The sequence below is a fragment of the Mycteria americana genome, chromosome 1, assembly GCF_035582795.1.
Source record: "Mycteria americana isolate JAX WOST 10 ecotype Jacksonville Zoo and Gardens chromosome 1, USCA_MyAme_1.0, whole genome shotgun sequence".
NCBI lineage: Eukaryota > Metazoa > Chordata > Aves > Ciconiiformes > Ciconiidae > Mycteria > Mycteria americana.
In genome coordinates this window covers 207,929,410-207,953,948 of record NC_134365.1, presented here as the reverse complement: position 1 = coordinate 207,953,948, position 24,539 = coordinate 207,929,410, and the positions used below count along the sequence as shown (strand labels likewise).

General features: G+C 37.5%; 1 protein-coding gene across 2 annotated transcripts in view; it reads left to right on the top strand.

Moving 5' to 3' along the window:
• ARHGAP42 (Rho GTPase activating protein 42) overlaps positions 1–24,099 on the top strand; it is a 178,110-nt gene extending 154,011 nt beyond the window's left edge. Inside the window, exons 18-25 of one of the 2 annotated variants that reach the window (XM_075491057.1) lie at positions 1,836–1,995; positions 4,729–4,873; positions 7,689–8,069; positions 10,262–10,418; positions 11,571–11,633; positions 18,432–18,511; positions 18,744–18,871; positions 20,317–24,099. In XM_075491057.1, coding sequence (XP_075347172.1) covers positions 1,836–1,995; positions 4,729–4,873; positions 7,689–8,069; positions 10,262–10,418; positions 11,571–11,633; positions 18,432–18,511; positions 18,744–18,832 — 1,075 coding nt within the window. In that variant the 3' untranslated portion in view covers positions 18,833–18,871; positions 20,317–24,099. Of the gene's footprint in view, positions 1–1,835; positions 1,996–4,728; positions 4,874–7,688; positions 8,070–10,261; positions 10,419–11,570; positions 11,634–18,431; positions 18,512–18,743 lie in introns of both variants that reach the window. The other variant, XM_075491055.1, reaches the window with a different exon arrangement.
• The last annotated feature ends 440 nt before the right edge of the window (positions 24,100–24,539 follow it).

Sequence of the window (24,539 nt, the reverse complement as noted above, 5' to 3'; positions counted from 1 at the left end):
CCAAACATAAGATCTGTTACAGAGAAAATTAGATTAAGATAATTGGCTAAAAATGTGCTTTATCAAGGTAGTTATTTTCATGATATAGCTTCCAAATAACGATCTCTGCCAGTGTGTCTGTCTGAAGTAAAATTTTGGAAGGTTTTTTTGGCATAACTTAATGAAGCAACATAGGAAACATGTAACAAGATAGGCATTTATTTTCCTGCAGTTTGTAATCATGTTGTCTCCAATACAAACCCGTTTCCCATATTTCTCCTGCTTCTCAATGTAAACGGGGTGCTAAAACATTCCTGTTCCAAATATGAGGGGAGTATTACTTCATTATAGAAGTAATTGTACAGTCTATCTCACCTCTATACCAAGATAATTCTACTATTCTACTCTTTCTGTGTATCATTAGTGCCTACTCAACAGTGAGACTGAGAGAAAGGGTAATGTGTGAGAAAGGGTAATGGGTTTGATCCTGATCCTAACAAAATCCCCCAGTAGCCTTGGGAAAATCTCACAGTCTTTTTGTCACTGCCTTTTTAATCTTTGTAAGGGGATACTATTTGTGTTATTTGCTACTCTGACATCAGATAGATCATTTTGCTAATGTTTGTATAACATTTTAAGAACAAATCAAGCTATCTGAGAATATTATTGGAAGGAAAATGTAGCAGATGTCTCCATAAACCTGATCAATGAAGGCTGTCAGAGGAAAACAGAAGATTAAGTTTGCTCCTACCTGCTAGTCTTCCAGTGTTTTATAGATTTTACTGTTTCTTAATTTTAAAAGGTACAAGGGTTATTTTAATTATGTAGGAAATGGCTAAAAATGCTCAGCTTGACAATGGTAGCAGATAGCAGTGAGAAGGAAGAGGAAAATGTGAACAAGTGCCTCAATAACTGATTCTATTTGATAGCAGATTCAGTAAAATTAAGCATTAAGGCAATTATCAAATCTTTACTTGGCATGATATTTCTCAGACATGAGGCAATAGGGCAGCTGTGACTGGGGAATCACTGGCAGTTATTTGAAGGATTTATGATGATATGGTTTTTATTTGGTAAATCTTATTTGTAAGGAGAGAAAAGGGGCATTGAGGATTACTGATTGATAGTTTCCATTTTACTATCTGATAAATTATTGGAAAAACTAAGTTTCTAAATTCTACATTAAGAAGAAAAATGACAGAAAAGGTACAGTAAGCAATAACAGAATATACAGAAGTAAAAGGTTAATATATTTTAACCAGAAGATGTCATTATGAACATTTAGTGTTATCTATACCACAAAAACAATGATTTCACTGACCCCATTGATCCCGTGTTTTCAACACATTAATAAAGAGATCCTATTGCAATGTAAGTGTTTTCAGTAACTAAGTTTCTTTCCTTTACATGAAAGCTCAGGTATATGGTTGACCTCCATTATATCATTGTATTTTCAGTCAATACAACATCAAGTATTTAAGTTCCTGTATAATCATTGGAGAGAGATTGGTACCAACTCTAAGACTCCTAAACTTTAGATGGTCTGGATCTCTCTGTGGAGACATTCAAAGATAGTTGCTTTTCCCTGTCAATTATGTCAGGAGCTTAAATACTTACTCTAGGAAGACATGCTCATTATCCATTAAGTTATTGCAGGATGGGAGCCTTAATGGAAATACAGTAGTTGTACTACACTGCATTTTGACTCTAGTAAAAGTGAAAGTTTAAAAAGTGTTTTTAAAGGGGAGGCATGAACTTGGGATCTTGTAAAAGAAATAGTCTTAACAGGTTTTTGCCTGTTGGAATTGTAGTTTAGCACAACTATTTAATTGCATATTATTTGTGTTCATTTAAAGGGTATCATTACACAGTCAGCAAAATCTAATGACTGTATCCAACCTTGGTGTTATCTTTGGACCAACTCTGATGAGAGCCCAAGAAGAAACCGTGGCTGCTATGATGAACATTAAGTTTCAGAATATCGTCGTTGAAATTCTGATAGAGCATTATGAAAAGGTAGAAAGACATTATCTGACTGTTCTGTGATAAAGTGGAACTAAGATCTCATTTTCATTGCCATCCTTAAGTTCTTAAGAATAAGAAAAATAGCATTTGTAGAAGGTCATTGAATAGAAAGAATACCTTCTTCCCACACCATGCTATGGATCTGTATTCCTAGCAAGTCTTTTGTGGCTGTGCAGGGTATAGATCCAAGGCATAATCTCCCATGCTTTGAAGGAGTTGCTCTGAATCTTCAGTTGCTTTCTGAAGAGTGCTGTGTCCTTGTTATATGTAGAAACAGAATGAGAAGGTCATAACTTTGCTCCCAGCTCCTCCATCTCTCTCATGCGAGCAGTGTGTGAAGGTTCACTCTGGGTGAATGCATGGATTCTCCTCTGAGGGCATCAGGTCAGAGTCTTTCTGACCATTGCTGTCCTTTTGGGGTACGCCAGTGGGACAGTGGAGATCTAGTCCCACCTAACATCATGAAACCCCAACCATCCTTCAGTTCCTGTTTTCATGAGCAGCATCAATGTGGATCCCCAGCACAATCCCCCATTTCTATGCACTGTGTCATTTTTCATGTGTGTAGGTCATGTGTGTAGATACTAGATCAAAAGTAAAAAAGCAAAAAGAAAAAAAAAATGTATTTTAGATGAGGTTTTATTCCTAGTTAGAGGTTTTAAGTCCATCATGCCTTCGTGATTTAAAAGTTCTTGAATACTCTGGAACATACAAACTTTTCTAGATACTTCTTTTGCTTTGAAGAAAGGCGTGTCTGTGACTGCCTGGTTTATTTTGTTTTCCCCAAAGAGACCAGTGACAGTAAAGGTCCATCTCAAACTCTTTCCTGGAACATTGAATAAGAACTCTTTCAGGGCTTGAGAAGGAAAATCCATGAAATCTTAAACACTTACTTTCAGTCACTACCACTGCAGGTATCAGCTTCACTGAAAAGCCTCCTCAGATTTTATTTTATTTTAAACTGTTTGATTTCAGAACTCAGCAAAACAGTCAAGACCTCCCTTACTTAGTCATCAAAAGAAACTTTATTTTGGGGATCTTTTGTTGATATATATCACCTTCTCTGATGACTAACAAAACGAAGTGAAAAAACTTTGGGTTTCTTCCATTTCACGTTACTCAGACAAGGGGTAGTTCCCGGTCAATACCAGGATCCCCTGCACTGGCTGGTCAGTAAGTACTGACAGGACTGCTTGGTATCATCAGTTATATTTCATAGGGACTCCTCAAAATTGGTATGATACTGATAGCCTCCTTGCCTGTAACTCCAAAACATATATATTACATGTTTCCAACACTGAATTTCCCCTCCAGAAAATAAGCTCATTCAATACAAAAACTATGGCTGTACAACCAAAATCACCCTTGCTCTATTTCTCTGTCTACAGACATATTTTTATATTGATGTGCTATTCACTAATGCCTGATACAGTATTAACGTACTTCAAGAGCATCTCAAGATGTCCATTGAAGTATTTTCTACCATAGAAGTATATTTGCTTTCTTCCACTTCTGTGAGTGGCGTGGAGGTATCTTTTCATTGTTCACTTCATCCTCTTCTGGGAGTGTCCTATTTGTAGGGGATCCAGGAATCCTTGCAGAGATGTGTTTTGGTATTGCATGGTATTTAACCTATGACACTTGGCCTCTCCACACTGTGGAGATTGGACAGTTCTGATTCTTTCAGTAGGTTAACTGAATAGGCGATCTTTGTCTGTAAAACCTCTTTTCCATTCCACACAACTAATTCCACTTCCTTCCACAGAATGCCATAAGAGATGCTCAGTAGAGTTTACAGTCTACACTAGGAGGAATAGGTGAGAAAGGACATCTAGAAGAAAAACACGCAAATCTTTTGGTTATATTTTTTGCTTTGGTCATCTTCCAAGGCAATTATCATTTTTACCAGAAGTATCCAAGAGGGTTTTTAGGGTCTTTCAAGACCTCTACTGCATGTGTCTTGGATATTGCAGAACAGGCGGTACAAATGAAAGTCACTCAAATTACTGGACTTCTGTACTGTCCTTGCTGGCAAACTTGCCATGCTTATCAGCAAAGAGTGTGTGACTTTTAAAACCTCATGTGTACCTGTGTCAGATCGCAATAGTCGGATACCCCCAAAATTTTAGTTTTTTCTGCAGTAATGAAATGCAAAGTTGACCAGTGGTAGCAGGGGTATGTAAAAGATAAAAATCACGAGATGCTGTAAACATAAAGATGTTCCTCATCAAACTTGATATGTTTGGCAAAATAAGGTGGTTTTCTGAAATACAAACTGGATTGTAATAAGTTACGACTATAACGAATTTCTGTGACATACAAAAGCTTTCACAGGAACACAGAGAAAGAATTCAATCTTTTCATATTTAAAAAAATATATTACTTCTTGGGCAGGAGTTAGTTGTAAGCACATATTGTACATTTCGCAATTTAGACTGAAGCTCTTCTCAACAAGGGCTAGCAAATAAAAGTATTTAAACATTTTTATGTAATTAGTATAAATTTTAAGTACAGCTCAGTATTGTGGTTCTTGGATTGTAAAATGAGATCGGAGCAAAGCTTATATTCTGTGAATTTACTCTTTTGTAATGTGTGAGGCTATTACAGCATTAATTTCAGGTGCAGTGGTGAGGAAAACATGGGTTAATAATGGAAGTGTAAGAGTACCTGTGTTGTTTATGTTCTTTATTTCCCCCTCCCCTCTTTTTTTTTTTAATCATGCAGATATTTCACACTGCACCAGACCCCAATATTCCTCTTCCCCAACCTCAGTCCCGATCAGGTTCCAGAAGGACAAGAGCAATTTGTCTCTCCACAGGTTCACGTAAACCCAAAGGAAGATATACACCGTGTCTAGCAGATCCTGACAGTAAGTTTGTCCTTATTGACTCATTATCTTCCTTTTTATGTCTTGTCTTTTAACTTTCGTGAATAATATCCAATAAGTATTGTATTCCAATAATTACAAGCGTAACGGATGGGGTTTTGTCAGCTTTTTAACCTCTGTGAGTCACAGCTGCACTGCTGAATGACTTCATTCCTTGCCTCTCTCAGATGAGGAAGGATGTTTGGTTTTAGGCAAGTCTTGTATTGCATACAGTGTTCAAAAATCTTTTATAGTAGACTTTATATTCTAATCTAAATGTAGTCTGCTTTGAAACCCTGAGGAGTTCACTATATGAAGTTCACCTCGTTTGATTGTAAGATGATTGTTAAGGCTGGGAAACTGTAAATAGAATCTTTCCTCTCCTCCTGTAATAAATGTAATTTAGTCAAGGTCAGGAGATCAAAAGCATTACTTGGCTTTTTTCATATGCATGAAACTGTGGTCATTGGTTAAAGTCAGCCACTGCCTAGGTTTGCCAAAACCACTGAAACTTTAGTTTTTCTGGAATAGAAACAAACTCTAATATTTTGGGGACAAACAGTATATGTATATGGCTTGCTGTTTAACAGCAGGGAGTTATGTGTGTAATTAATTGCTTCTTAGAATGCTTATTCATTTTCATGTAAATGTGACTATTAAAAAGTTTCACTTCATTCATTTTCATCTAGTGGGCCATCACTTTTTTACTTACTGGCTGTACCATTGAGAAGTATTGAAACTGTAGCAAAGATTAAGTTGTTAACAGTTCCACTACTGCAGGAGATTTCCAAAAGAACTTCTGTGTCCCTTGGTTCCTCAAGGAGATTTACATGAAACTGGTACACTAAGTTAATCCACAGTTAAGGTACATCTGTTATTGAGGATCTGTAGTAGATCTGCAATCTTAAGTCTGTGATGTTAGGAAATGTATCCGCAGTATACTCTTGCACAGGTGCTGCATTTTCCATAGGTTTATATTACATTATTCCGGCCAGTGAGAGTTTATGAGAGCAATAGCTGCCTACACATTGATTGCCAGTGTGAATGGCATGGGATCCCAAGTAAGAAGTTACAGAGGAACCAGTTGCATGTCAGTTACATTCACCAGATGAGAAACTGGGCAAGTTTCAGCTGTTTTTCACTGTGTAACTGCAAGGAATGGACGACAGCATAAAAAAGGGGCATTTCTGTGCACGTATTTTCCAGAGTGTGTACAAGCTCACACTTCTTCATCCAGACACATGTCTTGTGCTGGCAGCTGGATTGAAACTAGGTCTGACCCAGGGGCTCTCCGCTTGTGCATTGCTTATTAGCTCAAGCTCAGCACTTGCTACGTAAGTTCCAGTCAAGATACCACTTGTGTCTGGAAGGCCAAGGCAGAAGCAGAGGTATTCTCCTTGCCAAATATCTCTAGGTATGGCTGCAGACAGGCAAGAGAGAGCCTTGGCTTCTGGCAACAGCAAATTCTGAAGTACTAGATGGTTTTAAGTCATCGTTTAAATGAAGCACGGACACTTAACTATATTGCAGGAAATTAAGGAATTCTGTATGGCATGACAAAATGAGATACAGGTTTCAAATGGTAGGGAATGATAGAAAATGTATCTGACAAATTTACGCTTCAGTCCATCTTGCACTTTTCAAGGGACTAATGGTCTGTAAAGGGGGAAGATGGGGAACAATCTAATCTGGAATACCAGAATTCTGGCCAGAAATGGGCAGAATATTTCAGATTATTGTACCACTGGCACTACTGTTGCCAGATCCACTATGCAAGGCACTGGTATTTATGACTTTATCTGTAGTATTGTGTGTGGTTATGGTCACTTGTTGCCAAGGATATTGAAACATGTGAAGGCAAGAGCAGCTGTATCATGTTGGTTTGTTATAACTCCTGTGTGGTTGAAGAATATATATTCTCTGCTTCTTGTGAAATTTTTTAATCCTATCTCCTAGCTTTTGGGAACAAATCCTACTGGAAACCAATGTATGACTCACTAGACTGAAGCCAGTCTTCAAGATAATTCAGCCCTCGCTGTTTTATAGGCCAGTCCTTCCTCAGTTCTGATGAGTGTTCCTACCTTTATATCATCAGATAATTTTGTTAGGATATTCCCACTTTTTGTGGCAAAAGATTATTGGAAATAAGATCAGAACAAAGAATGTTGTGTAGGTAGGTAAATTTCTGTAATATCAGTCTAATTGAAGAAATTCATCAAATGTTCAAGTTGTAAGGAATGAGTTGTCCTTCTGCAGGATACATATTGATGTATCATGACGTATGACGATTCAGAAAATAGGATATCTATAGATAGACTTAGACTGCAGAGATCCCCAGCAGCTTGGTAACCAAAGTAATATTCAATTCTTGTGCCTGCGGGCAATACAATCATGCATTTAAGAACATAAATGTGACAAGTATCACATTTGCCTTATCATGGAAATCCAGCAAGATGCTCACCACAAAGATATTGCAGCATTGTAACTGTTGAATTTCCTAAGGATATTTATATTGCAAGCAGTTCTTTGAAAATGCAAACTTTTATGTGAAATAGTTTAGCCTGTAGCCCATTATGTTCATCAGCTCTGAACAAATACCGCAAAATGCAGCTCTTCCAGGTTAAAGATAGGAATATGTGTCAAACTTAGAGTAACTAAATAGATATTTTGTCTTAAGGATCACTGCCTCTGAAACCACAGATTAATGAATTTGATGACAGGTAAGGTACAAGGGGCTAAAGGTGGCATGAGAGAAATGCACATGATTACAAAATGTAATTATTTTTTTTGTTCCCCCCCCCCCCCCCCTCCTCCCTAGGTGACTCGTACAGCAGTAGCCCAGACAGCACTCCCATGGGCAGTATTGAATCTCTCTCTTCTCACTCCTCCGAGCAGAACAGCACTACCAAATGCACACCCTCGCAGCCCAGGGAAAAATCGGGGGGGATTCCATGGATTGCCTCTCCCCCTTCTTCTAACGGCCAGAAGAGTTCAGGCCTCTGGACTACAAGTCCAGAATCCTCATCAAAGGAGGATGCAACCAAAACAGACGTGGAGTCAGACTGCCAAAGTGTAGCTTCTGTCACTGGACCAGAGAATGCCTCTCCACCAACAGACCTGACCAAAAAGAGTTCTTACAGTCTGTCTGGGCTGAAAAGGTCTTCAGCATCTTCTCTTAGATCAATTCCATCAGCTGAAGGTAATTTCCAAGGTCTTTTAGGACATCAGTGTTTACTGTGAGGCATCAGAAAATAAGAGCTGCATCTGAAAACTAATGATATCCATTAATCTTTTATGTTTATTTATTTGTTTTTGTGGCATGTTCTTTCAGTTTTCAAACTGCTTCTGACATATTTCCGTTGTTTTTTACCTGTACAGTTCACACAGCTTAAAAGTTATCAGTGTTTCTCAGAATTTAGAGTACTCTATCCTGCTGCGCCTCACCTAGACCGCTGACTTGTAAGGAGATTGCTGGTTTATAAGAAGAGTTGGTAGCTATGGTTTATCACTGTCAAAGGAATGATTCAGTGCAACATGATTGATACTGATCAAAGCTAGCATTTAAATTTAAAAAGCAGCTAGGCTTAACATATCTAGTAAGTAACAGTTTTGTCACTCCTTGTCGATGTGCCTATTTTGTTTTGTTGGGTTTGGTTTTTTTTTTTTGACAACTGCATCTCTTCAATTGACTGAAATAGGAGGTTGAAGGACAGGTGGGGGTTGTTTTTTGGGTTGGTTTTTTTTAGTTACGGATTTGACAGTCAATGCCTTTAGTTGAGATAGGACTGGACAGATGGGATAAAAAGGTAATCCCTGGCATGTCTGAAACCCTGCTGATGGAATGGCTGCTTCATTCTGCCCCATTTGCATGGTTTGTTATCCAGTACTGCAAGTAGATTAACTTGAACCCAAGATTATGGCTGAATAGTCTTGTATATGGATATGATGTGCAAGAACAACCACAAGTTTGCAAACCCAACTTTAGGAATCCAATTTCAGTGCACAAGTTAAGACACCAGTCTTCCTGTTCAGTCCAAGAAGGATGCTGCTTCAAAGAAGAGCACCTAAGTTGAGCCTGTGTTCCAAATAAGCCTGTAGACAAGGCTCCTTACAAGACAGAGAAGCTTAAAAATATAGCTTCTTAATTTAGACAGTTCTGCTAAATGCCAAGTTAGCTGGAATGCCTGTGAAGCCTTGCTGTACCTCTGTGAGTATATGAGGTGATATTGCACTATATTGACAGCTATATAGAAATTCCTTTAGACGAAACACCTTCTTGAAATCGGTATATTTGCAGTGTTTTGGATTATGAAGATTAACAGCTGGCACTGAAACAATGAGCTCCAGTGGACTGAGTACGAGTGCCGAGTTTGCCACTGAGCTGTCAATAGTATAACACAAGTACAGGTAGGGTAAATAAGTGCTTATGTGCAAAGTCCTAAAAGTTTAAGAAAGTCTCTCCACTCTGCCCTCCATGGAGCGTACAAGCTTTTTCCTAAGACTTCCAGATATGAATTAGTGTTATATTAACAGTATTAATAATGTAGAATAATAATTATCATTAAAAGTAATTTATAATATAGAATAATACTAGAGAATAACAATATTAATAATACAGCTATTGTTTTTATATTTTGGGATCTCTTTATGTTATGACAGCTTTTAAAGCATTATTAAGCATCTGTTGTTCTTGGTAATAAAGAAACACAGAAGTAGATGCACTTATTGTCTTGCAGAATATATATGCAAACAAGGCAGCAGTCCACAGATAGATCAGCTTAAAGGACACATCTGGCCATGCCTTGTATTCATTAAAAGGATTTTTTTTGTGTGCAATACCGTCTGTACAGCTATAGATTTCGTTTATCAGGTTACAGTAGCAATTGTTTTAGGCAACTCATAATCATTAATTCCTAAGTATTTTGTTTAAACTGCATGAAGCTTCTGTGGATACTGAAATACTAATTATTACAAATTACTGTGATCTGATTTCATAGTGGATGCTGCTTTGAGCAGGAATTTGGACTAGATAACTTCCTGAGATCTCTTCCAACATGAATTTTTTCTACAATTCTATGCAGTGTACTACTTTATAAATGTTTTTATTGTCACTTTTTAGTGAATGTACTATCTAGCCATTTAAGTCCAATGTAATTTTTTAGCCTTCACAATTTTAATGTCATTTCTTCATTCTTGCTGTTGGTCCTTTTCTCCTTGCTTTCTGCCTGAAAGGCTGTTTCTCCTCTTAGTAAGTACTTTCTCTACCTATTTTGCCTCTTAAAAAAAAAAACAAAACACAGCAACAACAAAAACTTTGCTTTGCATGTTACACGTTGTGAAACAACTTCAAATTTGCTTTAATATTCCCTATAATTTGGTTGTTTTCTTTAGGTAACAAAAGCTGCAGTGGATCTATACAGAGCTTATCTTCAACAGATACCAAAGATACACCAAAGGCTCCACCAAACCCTGATTTGCCTCCCAAAATGTGCAGGAGATTAAGATTAGATACTGCATCAAGTAATGGCTATCAAAGACCAGGATCTGTGTAAGTCATCAAGGCCCTTTGGAGATTTGTGTTGTTACAGTATTGTCTACTATAAAGTGATCCCACAGAGCTACATAAGTAGTTGAAAAAGCATCCATGAATACTTGATTTGAATATTTCTGTATTTGTGAATTATTTATCTAGCTTCATTAAAATTGTAAACAAGGGAGGCACAGCACAAAGTCTGTTGAAGTCAGTGAAAGACTCTCACTGACTTCATTAGACTACAGATAAGGTCTATAATGAAGAAATGTATCTTTGGAAAGTGATTAGTATTATTATCTCTGATTCTTCTGGTATTTAATGTTTCAAGGAGCATAAATGCTACTTACTGTCCATGCTGTTATGTCAAGAAGATCATCAGATCTTATTTGTGTAAGTCCAAAACTGGAGAAAGGAAAAAAAACCAAATTTCTGCTCTGAAATTTCTTTGGTTGCTGCATGTTAAATAGTTGATATTTTTAGTTTTTCTAACAGTTGGGGTTTTTTTTGGGGGGGTTATGTTGAAAGGAGGATCGTTCTAAGCAACAGAGGTTATGATTTAGCTTATTGAGATTTGGGTTAGCAATGTTTCTCAGTGCTTTTAGCACAAACTTCAGAGTCAAAGATCTTTGCTGTAATCCTGACTCTGACACAGAATTTCTCTGTCCCCATGAACAAGTGATTTCCAGATCTGCAGAGCACCAAGAAGTTCCCCAAATACTGCAGGACTCCATTCAGCCTCTCCACTTTTTGAACTGGAAGGGATCACTGTAGTAATTTCACAGACTCTTGTGTCTTAAACAGAGAATCCTGCACAGCTCAGAGTTCCAGCATGATAGTGACAGACTGGCAGTAAAAGCATTTCCCATATATCTATTGACCATCCATGAACAGAATTTTAAATATAGGGTGTTGAGATTTCCCTTGCTGACTCAGCAGGGCACTAGAGCATGTGGAAGTCAGGCCCCAGTTAGGTTATGCCCTTCAGAATTCTGCTGAATGGGGACTTCAGCTTTGAAACTCAGCTTTTGAATTTCCTCTGTTTTTCTAAGTGAATAATTAAAACAATTTTAAAAAATGTGTCCATGTCTTTAGATGATTAAAAGTTAAGTTATTCTGTGTGTTTTATTAATGGGCAAAGTATAAAGCAAGGTGGTGCTTTATTTTCAGAGTGGCTGCAAGAGCCCAGTTGTTTGAAAGTGCTGGTTCACTTAAACAAGTTTCTTCAGGACGGTAAGTGCTTCGTAGTATTTAACAATTTGTAAAAGCCTTTCTGTTTTGCTGGCTTCAAAGATTGAAATAGAAGTGTTGGAGCTTTGTTCTGTGTCTTTGGGACAGCATCATGTGGCATGCAAAATTTTTGTTGCTTGTTAAACTCATCCTTGTTCCAGAAGAAAACTAAACCTAATAGAGAATACCAGCCTATCTGGCTATTCTGTCACCTGGGAGAATTGCAGGGAGAGATGCTCAGGTTAGTGATCTGCTTAAGGACACAGCTACAAGAGTAAATTAACAGGATTTGAATTAGGATGAGGGTTCTGTACTTACTCCGTATAGCTGTTTATATATACATGCTTTCAGCAGAGTAGCAAACATGATAGTTTATGGTAATTTGCTTAGGTAGGCAAGTCCTGAATAACAGCTGCTTTAGAAAGTTCAGGATTAACTTGATCAGGATTCCTGTCTTTCCCATCACACCTTCCATGCCTCAGTATCTGTCTGGAGAAACTGTTGCCCTTTCTTCTTTGTAGTGTGCAGCAGGAATTATTTACATTTTCTTTACAATTGCCTGCATTTATTTGGTGTGTTTGATTCATTCTTACATTAAGTTAGAAGGTTCTGAAAAGTGTTCATCTAGGAAGCAGTACTTTCCATACATTACTAAATGGCCTACAATTAATAGGCTAAGGCAAATAGCCAAATAAATGGATGTGGGAAAAAGTCTGTCTTTCTTTTCATGGTCCCTGCATTTCAAGTTCTTTGAGACAGAACATCTCTTTTTGATCATCACTTTACTCACTGATACCAGGAACTGTCAAGCTTACTGGAACTGTCAAGCAATAGAAAAAAAATAAAAATGTTAATCCACAAATCCAAAAGTAGTAATCTAAAGTAGCACAGCTGTAAAAGAAGATGCCAACACGGGCTGAGATGTGCGGCAGTGGAATATGGCTGTCCTCTCTGACAGATCTAGCAGGGACAAGAAAGAGAAAGCTGACCTGCAAAGGCCCACTGATTTTGTTCAAGAGAAGCAGCTTACATGAATCAAGGCTGTTCTTGTTTTTTGTAGTACATGAACTGTAAGGTGACCAAAAAAAGAGAGTGGCAGGGGGGAAAGGGAGATGAAAACAGCAGGGCATTAATTTAAAGGAAGAAAAGTATAAATGAAGAGACTGGAACGTTCTTAAGCCAGTGCCCTAAGCTGAGAGTGATGACTGCTTCAGCAGTCCTGCATCATTTCACCTCCACCACTGTTCCTTCTCTTATTTTTGTATTGCTCCCTTCTTGTAAACTCTCCCCTGCTGTTCCCTCAGAGCCTGTGCCACCTGTATCTGTATATAAAAAGCATGTAAGAAGCAAAAATCTGTCAAAGGAAAAATGTAGCAGTTTGATAATGGATATGGAGAGCAGATAACAAAGCCGAAAATGCTGAAAGGCTTAATAGCTACTCTACTTTAGCCTTCCTCAGAAAGCAGAAGAGCAACAGTAACAAGGAGAATGGAAAACGAGAGGTCAGCAGGCAAAATGAGGAAGAAGGAAGAAGTAGCTCGGCTGTTCTTATAGTACTGCTCAAGTCTGAGTAAGATTTTGCAATTCAGAGCCAGCTTTTATGTACCTCTCATGCATGTTATGAACATGAAGGCTGATTTAAAACCTTTGGATAGTCCTTTTTTGCTCTGCAGTGTGTAGAAATCATGGTAACTACATCTTGATCTACCCAGTAGAAAGGCCCTCTGAGTTCATAACTCTACAATCTAATGAATGTATGCAGTACAGAGTGTAAGACAGAGAAACTATTTTTAAGCTGTCTGGTTTGATACCAGAAATATTCAAGTCAAGATAGTGTTGAACTCTTTGCAGGAGTAATTTACCCTGCTAAAAATAACTAGGTTTGAAATTTTAAGCTATTGCTTACCTATGCGTTATAGTATCTAAGTAGTTTCATTCCTACTTGAAGCGTCTGTTGCCTGTTGTGGTCATTCGTACAGTAGGCGGATCAAAAGTACCTATACAGCTTTGCAGTCTCACATTGTCATCTGTATTCCAGCAGATAATTTTGTACTTGATGCTTTACCACCACAGTGGCCTGATCTTACTTAATTCCTCCTTCCAAGTAGTCTTTGCAACCCTGCTTTCTGACTTTGTATAATGTGATACCTCTATTATGAATGTGTATGTGTCCCTTTTTTTTTTTAATGCTGGGACATTATTTGGCCTGTCTGTTTTCTCTCCTTGTATACATGAATACACATCCCCGTAGCACTACCAGTTTGAACAGATTTCTTTTAGTTAGAAAGAGAGGAGAGGCCACAGTACGTGTTTTAGGGTTGGACAGGGAAGACCAAAATGTTATGCCCTGTCCAACCTGTGCTCTCTTTTTCCAATTCCAGAATTACTTTGACTTCTCAGTCTTCACATTCCTTCCCTCCTGACTTCAAGTTTATTAATCATCCATCTCCCAGACTGTGGTATTAAGCTACTGTGTACACTGAGACCAATCCCTATTGCTAATCTAGTATGCACTTGAAAGAGGCGAAGGAGTTTTCTTACTGCTTTCACAAATATTGCAGTTATCCAACAGTCTTAATAAGGCCTGAGGTCTCTTTATTGCAGCTTCTGTACAAAAGTGCGCCAACATGTAATCCCTGACTCTATGTTTTCTTGACTTTGATTTAGAGGTACACAGAAAATCAATAAGTTTCTCACATAAAGTGAGAAACTGCATCATAAGAAGGATTTTCATTAGAAAAGAATACCTAGAAAAATGGGAAGGAGGAGTTGGTGACAGCAAACAGCTCTGGCTTGGCAGCAGGATCTCTAGGTGCTGGGCTGGAACTTTAACAGGAGTAGGCTGACAGTATGAAGCCCTGTAGACCCATGCTCCCCTCCCAACCATATGATTAAATATCCTTTCCCAGTCATTCTTCTGGTTTTATTTTCATGCTATATTTTTCATTTCCTTAAACACCTGGAATGCCTTGCACAGCCCAGACTAGTGTTTTCTACTCAGTCATGCTTGGCTGTAAATCTGCCATTTCCAGGAGTCTATAAACCTTTCTTCTTCCTGTAGGATAATATTAACTGATGAGTCATATGAGAGGGATTCACGTGTTTTCCCTCATTCATTCCTCTTTTGTCTTGCTAGACTGAAAACTCATTAGGGCAGGAGCATAGTTTTAAAGCTTACTTATAACTTTTAAAATTATTACTATTATTATTATTATTATCATCATCATCATCATCATCATTATTACTATCATTACTACTAGTATTATTAAAAATGCCTCAGGTGTTGTTGACTGCATGTAGTCAAGCAAAATAGTTTATGATCTGATGAGTACTGACCCTGTGACTGCTAGTATAAGTTTATCGTTATGGGCTCAAAACAAACATAATAAAAAGTAGGGAAAGGGAAGATGCATTTTTTCTCATCTGGAGTCTATCCAGTAAGGTCATGGAAAGAAGGAACTTCTAGGAAATGTGGGTACCATTTTCTGAAGTTGGTTTTTTTCTCTGCACTAAACAACATGAATTATACTCAGATTATTAGCACCATCTTAAGAGAACCGTAACAGATGATGGTGACGTTATCACATGCTTTTTAACAAACAGCCTTGTTTGTAGGGAGGCTGTGCATTAACACCATAAGTAAGAATGTCTATTTTCATAATCACACACAAAAAAAATGCCCAAGAACCTGCAAGCCCTTTTCATTGCTAATGCTTCTAGCTGGATAGGGATGAAGTGAGTAATAACTAATACGAGAACCTAAGTCATCAAATCAAGCATGGAGGCAATAACCAGGAGCTTGAAAATTGCTCCAGAATTACAAGTAAATATTCATAGAATCTGTCTCTCATTATACCATCACGCACAGTTTGTAGATAACATTGGGATGTAATTACTCTGTGTCAGGAGCCAGGTGGTGGAAAGAATCCTGTAATTCATGAACTTTTGAGAAACTGACTTCTTTGTACCTTGTGTTTGTGTGTCTGTCTAAATGTCAAATTCTGGGAAGCTTTCTCTTTCCAGAACTGAGCAAGTCAGAGTCCATGTTTTCTCATCTTCTTTTTACTTTTAAGGTAAACATACTTGGATCAGGTAAAATTAGAAGCTGGAAATAGAGTAGTTCAGTAGACATAAGAGAATATAGGAGAAAATTGCATTTATTTTTCTTCTCTTTTTCTAAGGGCACTAAAAACCAATGTGTCATATTTCAAGAACAACATAAATAATTCTGCCTCACATTTAAATATTGCTGTTCTGTTTTATTATTGACTTAAATGTCTTTTGTCACAGTATTACTCAGATGTCCCATTTCTTAACATGGAAAACTGGCTTGATAGTCATGCCACTAAGTAAAATCAGGTTCAAATTCATCCCTGTGCTTTAGTAAATTCATTACCAATTATCTTATATTAATTGCAACTATAATCATTATTAACAGTTACTCTACTGTTTTATATGTTTAAAATCCATGATTATGCCACACAGGAAATAGCTGTTTTGTCAAACTGTTACCGATCTGACCCAGAGTTCAGTATAATTAGAGCATCTGTCATGCTCTTTGTTATATTGACTTTGAGGGGAAAATGATCTTGAGATTAAAGAACTCAATTCTAGTTTATGTGTGACCTTCGGTAAAGTCATCTAATCTCCCTCTGTATATTTTAGTATATATTGTGTAGATTATTATGTATAAATTTGTATGTATTATGTAGAGTAATGAAACTTCACACCTGTCTTGTCAACTGTAGGTGGCAAGTTCTTCATAACAGTAGGCACCAAGGAGTTGTCTTGGAAAAATGCTAAACAGAGCAGTCTACACCAGCCAGAAAGCAAGCTAACATTTAAGCAAAGCAGACAAAGGGGTCCAGTGCTCATGTTGTTCTAGTTAGCAGTGGGGATGTATCCAGAATGACAGGACTGAGAGTTAGAAATGTTTTCAGCAGCCTGAAAATAAAGTGCCCTTGGATATCAAGGGCACAACTCAAAATTCTTGACCTCCTCTGGAAATCTCAGTCTGAGAGTCTAACCCTTGATGAGTCAGTTGTTCACTTAAGATGAAAGCAAAACACACCACTTGGTCTAGTGATAAATCAGCTTCAGAGCTTTTTCTTCAGAGGGAGAAATCATTTCTGGAAAGCTCACACATACAAACTTGGGAATACATCCCTTGGGAATACTCATACCCTTTTAGAGATTCAGATGAATGATGGTGTGCTAGTACTGATTGGTGCCAGGGTAGAGGGATGCTCTGTGATCCCTTTAGGAAGTCTGTCCCTGCTTAACCTCACCAGGGGGGTGTGGAACTCCAAAGGTGAAGTGCCATGGGCCCCATTGGCAGTACACAAAATAAATAAAATAGACTTCTTATGCTAATGCCTGTGATGTGGCACTATTATAATCTAATTTACAACTCTGTTATCTCACTATTTTGGGAGGAAAGACAAAATAATTTACATGTCACTTGCATGTACACCCTCTCAAAAAGTATGCTAGAAATTTTAAACTTCACCACAGATCACATACTGGGTCATTGAGATAAATCCTGGCTGGAAAGAAAGCTGAATCAGTAATGCCCCATCACATCATGCAAAGGTGAAATAATCAACAAGTTCATCTTCATTTGGTATAATGTGGGTTTCCAATAACTTTAAAGAAACTCAAAAAAACTGATGGAGCATATAAAAATTGCTTTGAGTATATAAATTAAAGGTATTAGGTAAAGCGCAGGAATCTAGAGAGAACTCCTAATTGCCATCTTCATGTTCAATCCTTCATTTTGTATTTTGCAGAATCATAGTGCTAGAAGCCATATCAAGAGGTGACCTAATCTCTTCTCCTTCTCTGGGACAGAATCATTATATATCTAACTAGTTCTTGTACAGATATCTGTGTAGTGGCTTTTTTTCAATTTGTTTTTTTTAAAATGAATTTTTAGTGATGGGAATTCTTCAGTTTGGGGATTCTCCAATTCTTGGCAGTTCCAGTGCTTCACTATTCTAACCAATAGAGGGGTTTTCCAGCCACAGATTGAGAGACATAAACTTAGCTGTCTACCTGTAGGTGTCGTCATGTCAGGTATTATTTAAGGAGGTATTGCATTGAAGGTTTTGCTACAGGCAGTGGAACCTGGTGATCCATTCGTTGCACTCTCAAGTAGGCATCTACCGTAGCAGAAGCCAGGCCTGGAGGGTCTGTGGAGCTAGGCATGTAGGTTATTTATAGACATCTAAATTTAGGTGTCTGAAGCTGAAATTCACCCCAGACACCTAATTTAAATCTCCCTTGCTGCAACTTAAATCTATTTAAGTCCTTTTTGCAGTCAGCCTGGAGAACAGATTTCTCCTTTTTTGTCTCATATTTACCTTCTATGTATTATTTTCTTCTGTAGACTGATCAACTATATTTTCTCACAAGTCATGTTTTTAGAGCTTTAATGATCACTTTTGAATTGTCTCCAGGCAGTCCATCACTTCCTTCAAGCAGTATGCTCAATTCAGTACTCATTTGAATGACAACTTCAACTAGAATGAAAGAATCCTTTTAAAAGTTATAAATTGTATACCTCTTTAAACTTCTAAGTAGGATGTTGGTCTCTTTTCTGCAATAACATGCTTAACTCCAGTAAGCTTGGAGTTATAGTCTGCTATAATTCCACTCCTCTGAACTACTGTGTAACTAGTCATTACCAATCCTGTATTTGTGCAACTGATTATTCCTACTCTTCCTGTGTTTTAATTTCATTTCTTTATGCCTTTTTCCTTGCTATCTCATTTATTGCAAGCCTGTGTTTTTCCCTTTCAGACAAGCAAAAGCCATGTATTCCTGTAAGGCTGAGCATAGTCATGAGCTGTCTTTCCCACAGGGGGCAATATTTTCCAATGGTAAGATATGTTTTACAGTCTCTTTTTACATAAAAAAATATAAAAAACTGAACTGTATCCACAAGATAACAGAGAGTAATTCCATTTTCAACTCTCAGGTTTTGCCTTGATTTTTCAATTGCTCTTGAATAAAAACTGTCTAAATAAATATATGAACCATATATAAGATCTCTTAACAATGTCAATTTATTGTAAATGTTTTGTTTGTCTGGTTGTTTGTTTTTTTTTGCAGTGTATCCATCAGTGGAACCAGGCTGGTTAAAAGCAACTTATGAAGGCAAAACAGGACTCGTTCCTGAGAATTATGTTGTCTTCCTCTAGTAATCTTTAGTGGACAGCAATATCTTCATGGTATCCATGGTAACAAATAATAAGCACTATGATTTTTATCTGACACAGATATGGGATCAGCCCGTTAGCTGAGTGGTAGATTTCCTTCAGATACTGCAGCTGCAGGTTACACAGCTCCCTATCAACGGAACAGAATGTAATGAAACAGTTAACAGTTTCTGTACTGAAGACGGTACTCTGTTTAAATAACTTCCATTGTTTGCAAAAGGTTGTTCTGTTCTTCTTTTATGGGTAAGGAACACTAGAGCAATAAAATAAAAAAAGTTGCCATTTAGCTGCAGACCTTCAGGTCCTAGGATGTTGCTCACAGAAGTGTGAAATTTAGAGGCAATGCACTCTATGACATTTCTTGCAATCTATAGCTTTTAATATGGAAAATTGTATTTTTTCCATAATGTAAATAATGCTTCTATTGTGATCTGAATTCTCCCTTAGAAAACTTGATTCTAAAACTAGTCCTAATCATTTCAAATAAGAAATGAGTTTTCTGTAAATCAGAAGTTTGAACTTCTGTTAGTCATTGAGATTACAATATGTTATAGAATTTATGCAACTGATAATGAAATCAGTTTATACACTGCCTAAGCAGTAAGTGCTTATTCAAAATGTGATATGTTTAATGAATGTTTCATTCAAGTACTTCTTAGATTTATTTCCTCCTTTCTGTATCAGTACAGATAATATTAACAACTTTTATTTCTATGATATCTGTCATCAGGACGATATTCTCAGTGTGTCTCAGAACATCATCTGTAGAAAACAAGGAGATGCTGAATCTGGAATGATTGGTAGTAATGTGAAGTGAGCAGTGAAAAACAGCAGTGTGTTTTGAAACCTGAGATAAATTGTAACTGAGTCCTTTTCCAACTGCAGATAAGACAAATGGCCTGTGAAGTAGATAATTTTATAAGCTATGAATGCTGAAAGCTCCATGTAGCAATAAAAGTATTTAGTATTATTTCTCCTGACTTCTGCTAAACTATTTAACAAAGATTTCTCCCCTTCTACAGAATAAAAAAGCCTTACTTTTCAAAGGTTTTGTAAAGACCCATTGATTGCTCCTGGTAGGACTGAAATAAAACCGAATTTAAAAAAACCCCAAAACCATAAGCAGCTTTCTAAATCTGAGCATCTTTCTTGCACACCTTGAGGGAAAACATGCACTGCTTGCTTGGCTACTTACCATGCCCGATTGAAAACCAAGATATTTAAGCTCCATATTAGTAATTCTTCAGCATTAGTGCTACAGAAAGGATTCCCTGTCTTATAGACCTACCTAGGCTTAGTTTCATAGACCTATCAAGACTTAGTTCTTTCTTCAGTAACAGAAATCAATATATAAATCTTCTGTTGATTTCTAAGTTGTACACTACTTCCAGAAAGTTTAAGGAAGAACTTCTGTTAGGACTAAAAACATCAGTAATCTTTTAATTGCTTCTTTTTTCTTTCCATAGCCTTTTGCCTGTTTAAATTAGAAAACGAGATTTATTGCCAACATGAAGAAGCACATCAGAACCTTCTTTACCTGTATGTAGTGCATGATTTCTGCAGAGCAATTCTGTGTTGGAATTCAGGCTGGTGGCAAAAGCCTGCAGGATCCTTCTCACTAATTCAAGTATCACGTGGTGATCGGGGAAGGAGAGAGGCTGTAAGAGCATCCTTCCCAAAACAGTCTAGCTTTTCAGAGGGGGAGTGACTGCAGGCAGTTGAGGACAGACCCCTTGAATTTGACTGAGTGATCTGGGTTCTTTCTTCACTCTGTAAAGTTTCATTTAAGTCCCAAATTATGTTTCGCTTCACCTTAAGACCAGACTGTGTCCAGCGCATTGTGATGAAGGGTTGTTCCAGACGTTGTCACAGGCAGTGAAGGGAGACACGTGTGTGCTCATCTAATTTGCCCAGAGCAGATGTGAAAGGAAGTGAAGGTCTTTTCTCATCAGATTGAGCCTTTCTTACTTTCAAGGCAAGCCAAGATTTCTTAGTGTAAGGTATGCCTGAAACTGCCATTGCCCTGAGAAGATCAACATGGTTTTGGTTGTGTTTTTGCTGTATTTCACAATCCAAAAATTGCAGGATGTCAAAAGGCTTACCTCTGGTGACCTTCCCAGGTCTTGCTGCAGGCACAAAGGAGCAGAAAGGGAGGCAGAGCTTTGAGCAGAGGCTGGAGGCCCAGCACACGTCTCACACAGGCAGAGAAATGCAGTGGTCTGGGGGAAAAAAAAACATTTCTTCTATCTATTGCACTGGGGACAGTGGCAAACGGACCTTTGTTGAACATCCTTTGATGACCTCTTATACCTCTTAGGAGGAATTTAATTGTTGTGAAATTCTTGAGGAATGGTGAAGTAGAAAATGCTTGCTCTTATTTGCTTTGCTGTAGCCTGATTTAAAAAGAAGGTGAAAAAAAGCTAACCTTAGGCAATCTCACGGCCTGTGTATATGTCTGGGTATTCTCCAGTATTATGTTTTGAAACCAGCTGATCTGAGTGCAAGCTAGAGGACTCAAAGATGCTAAGTTCATTAAAAAATATGTAAAAATGCAAAGTTCAGTTACAGATTAAGTAAGTGGAGTCTGTAAGTGCTGAGGGAAAGGTTGTAGAAAGACCTGGAGGCATCCCTGTGGAGGAGAGGTGTTCTGTCTATTCCCATGCATTCATCTCACTTCAGACACAAAATCAAATTGCAGAAGACAACTTCGTAAGAAACTGGATCCCATTCATTCTGCTGCTCACCAAACAAATCTGTATTTTCCTCTGTAAGACTCTGCACCTTTTCAGGCCCTTCTTCTGAACCAGCCATGACGATCACATAAATAATTTTAAAGTAGCTTAGCTTTAAAATGGCATTTCCATCTGGAAAATGTTATGCCTATTCTTAATTACAGTTAACCACTCACTCTCAGTGGGATGAGTAGGGTTTTTCATTTTCTGAAATATTTTATGTTTTTTCTGTTCCTCTCTTCTGCGGTACATAACAGGCACTCTCTGTATAATCTCACTGCTGGGTTGTGGATGCCCCAGCTCTTCCCTGACTTTCCAGGAGGGAATTTATCTCTACAAGAAGCTGTACAATGAACTGGAAGGTTAAGTAACTAGGTGTTCAAAGACTAAAATGGGGGAAAGGGCAGCACCAAAGCTTGTCTAATGATGATACTCTCAGGCCTGACCAAAAATTCCTTCTGATAATTGCAAAGGATCAGAAATCCATATAACATTTAAACGGAGATACAGTATCTTGATAGTGCTTTACCAGAAAATTAGGCAAGCTGAACTAAATTAGTTCATAGTATTGATTTACTGGTTTTTATGAAAGTCAGATTCACTCTACAAGCAAAGGTTGCGCAATTTTTTAAGTTATAATTATTATTATCCTTCCTAAAAGGATGCAGAAGTTTTTTTCAAAATATCACTGTGGAACTCAAGGTAGATGACACATTGTGATTGCTGTTTGTCTTGTGGAACTAATGTCTGTACCCACAACTTAAGTATTTAGCCATGTTTTTTCTTTGTTAAACCTTTTGATACATGTTGCAGCACAACATGTATAGTGTGAAGGACTGATATATTGTATGATAAATATGTAAAGTATATTAATATTTTATAGTCACACTTTTTATTAATGATGATAAAGATGAAAAAGTATTTTTGGTGTAATTCCTATGAGTTCAGTATTAAAATGTCCTTGCCATGTTTTGGCATTTAGAGTTCTATGTAACAAAACTCTTAAATTAAACCATAACTATCACTTATGTCCCTAACTAATCTATAAAGTTCATTGTTCGATTATTTCTGGAAAAAAATGATGCACAAATTTGCTGACCAGCGCTATTCTATGATAGTAACAGTAACTTATTTTCCTTTTATATATTTTCTGGTGCTAATCTCTATTCTTTGCCTGTAACTGGACTGAATTGTAATGTGCCTTTAGGAAAGACATGTTAGGAGAGGAAAAGTTGCAAAATTCAGCAGTTCAGAACAATAATTACAACAACAAAAAAAAGCATTGCATGGCAGTAATTGGATTTTTTGTATTACATTTCTCCACTGGTCTATTTTCTACTTTAATAAGATTGCACCAGAATAAATAATGAAACTAAAAAGCTTATTGTTCTTCGTACTGCTTTTCCTAAGGCAGCAGTTTGTGCAATTTTGGATTGAGCAGCAAGAAGAGAAATCCCAGTAGGGGAGCACATCCTCCAGACTGGGGTGGATCTTCTCCACTGATGGAAACTCACAAAGCTCTAGTGAAGTCAAAGACAGACCTTTGGCAATTTATAGTGAGGGTTTACTGGCCAGAAGCCCCCAGAAAGTAAAAGGAATATTCTGTTAATGGGGTAACATATGATACAGTTTGGCATTATCCTTTCTTTCAGCAGAGTGCCCTACGTGAATCATTCCATTAGCAGAGATCAAGCTATAGGCAAAGCTCAATCTTGTTCTTTGTGGTCACACAGCCCTGACAGCCACTGCTGCTGCGGCCCTTCCAGTTACTGCTCACGCAGAAGTCAGACTGTTGATCAGGCTGTTTCAGTACAAGTTGGGAGGTCTCTTTTTTCGGGTAAGATTTTGCATGGGCTTTGGGAGTTTGCTTTGTTTTGTTTTAATGAGGTGCTTGGTATCCAAACAGCTACTAATTCAATGTTGTAATGCAGATCACAGCATTGTTTTTCTTGTCCTGTATGTGGCAGTATTTAATAAGCCATTGGATTATCCTTGTTATTTTAAGTAGAGGGAATGGTGCTTCAACCCTCGGATGTCTCAGCTGAAAGCTATTCTGCATCTGAGCTTTTTCCAAGTGTTTTATTGGGAATTGTCATGAAAGTTCTGGCACTACAGATAGCACCATGATCTCAGCACTACAAGAGTTTCTTTTATAGCAAAGGGCAAAGGAGCTGAACAGGGCACATGGATAGTTTCAATTTTCAATCATATTTATGACAATTTCAGAGGTATTAGAGTTTATAGGGGTTACTTTAGATACTATATGGTATTTTAATAGGAAAGTATATACAGTCAATAACTATATATATATTTAATAAAGTCCTACTAAATTATCTTATTGAACTCTCTGTTTATTTTGTAGTGTGGTTTCAATAATTATCTGCACTCTGTATATATCTACATGTAAATAACTGGCATGACATGCATAAGCTGACTTGCAGACATAATTCTATGTTGTACTTTACACTGTATTTCAAAAATTTGAAAAAAAGTTTTTCAAAATAAAAAGCCTTCCTACACAAACTGGTTTCTTTATTATTTTTAAATTTGGGCTCTGGTTCAGTCTTTTCTTTTTTCAACTAATAACACTTCTGTGCTACTTCCATCCATACCTGCATTTTTCAATGAGGTTTCACCCATGAGGATGCTTTACGTAGAGGACATTGCTCCTTACGTTGAGCAATGGGCACGTGTATGAATACTAGACAGTAGCATGTCACCTGCTGTCCTGGTCATGTGGAATTCTCCAAAGATGTGGCTTTTGAGGAAAAGAAAATGACAACTTTGCACGTTAGGTAACAAGAAGCACAACCCTGGTATATCAAAACATTGTTGATAAAGTCTTTGCCTCTGAAAATTAGCAGGTGGGTGGCTCAGGACGGGGGGGCAGTGACCCCATTCCCACAACACTTGTGAGGGAAGTAACCTGAGTGGAGTGGTTTCTGCAAGTTTCCTGG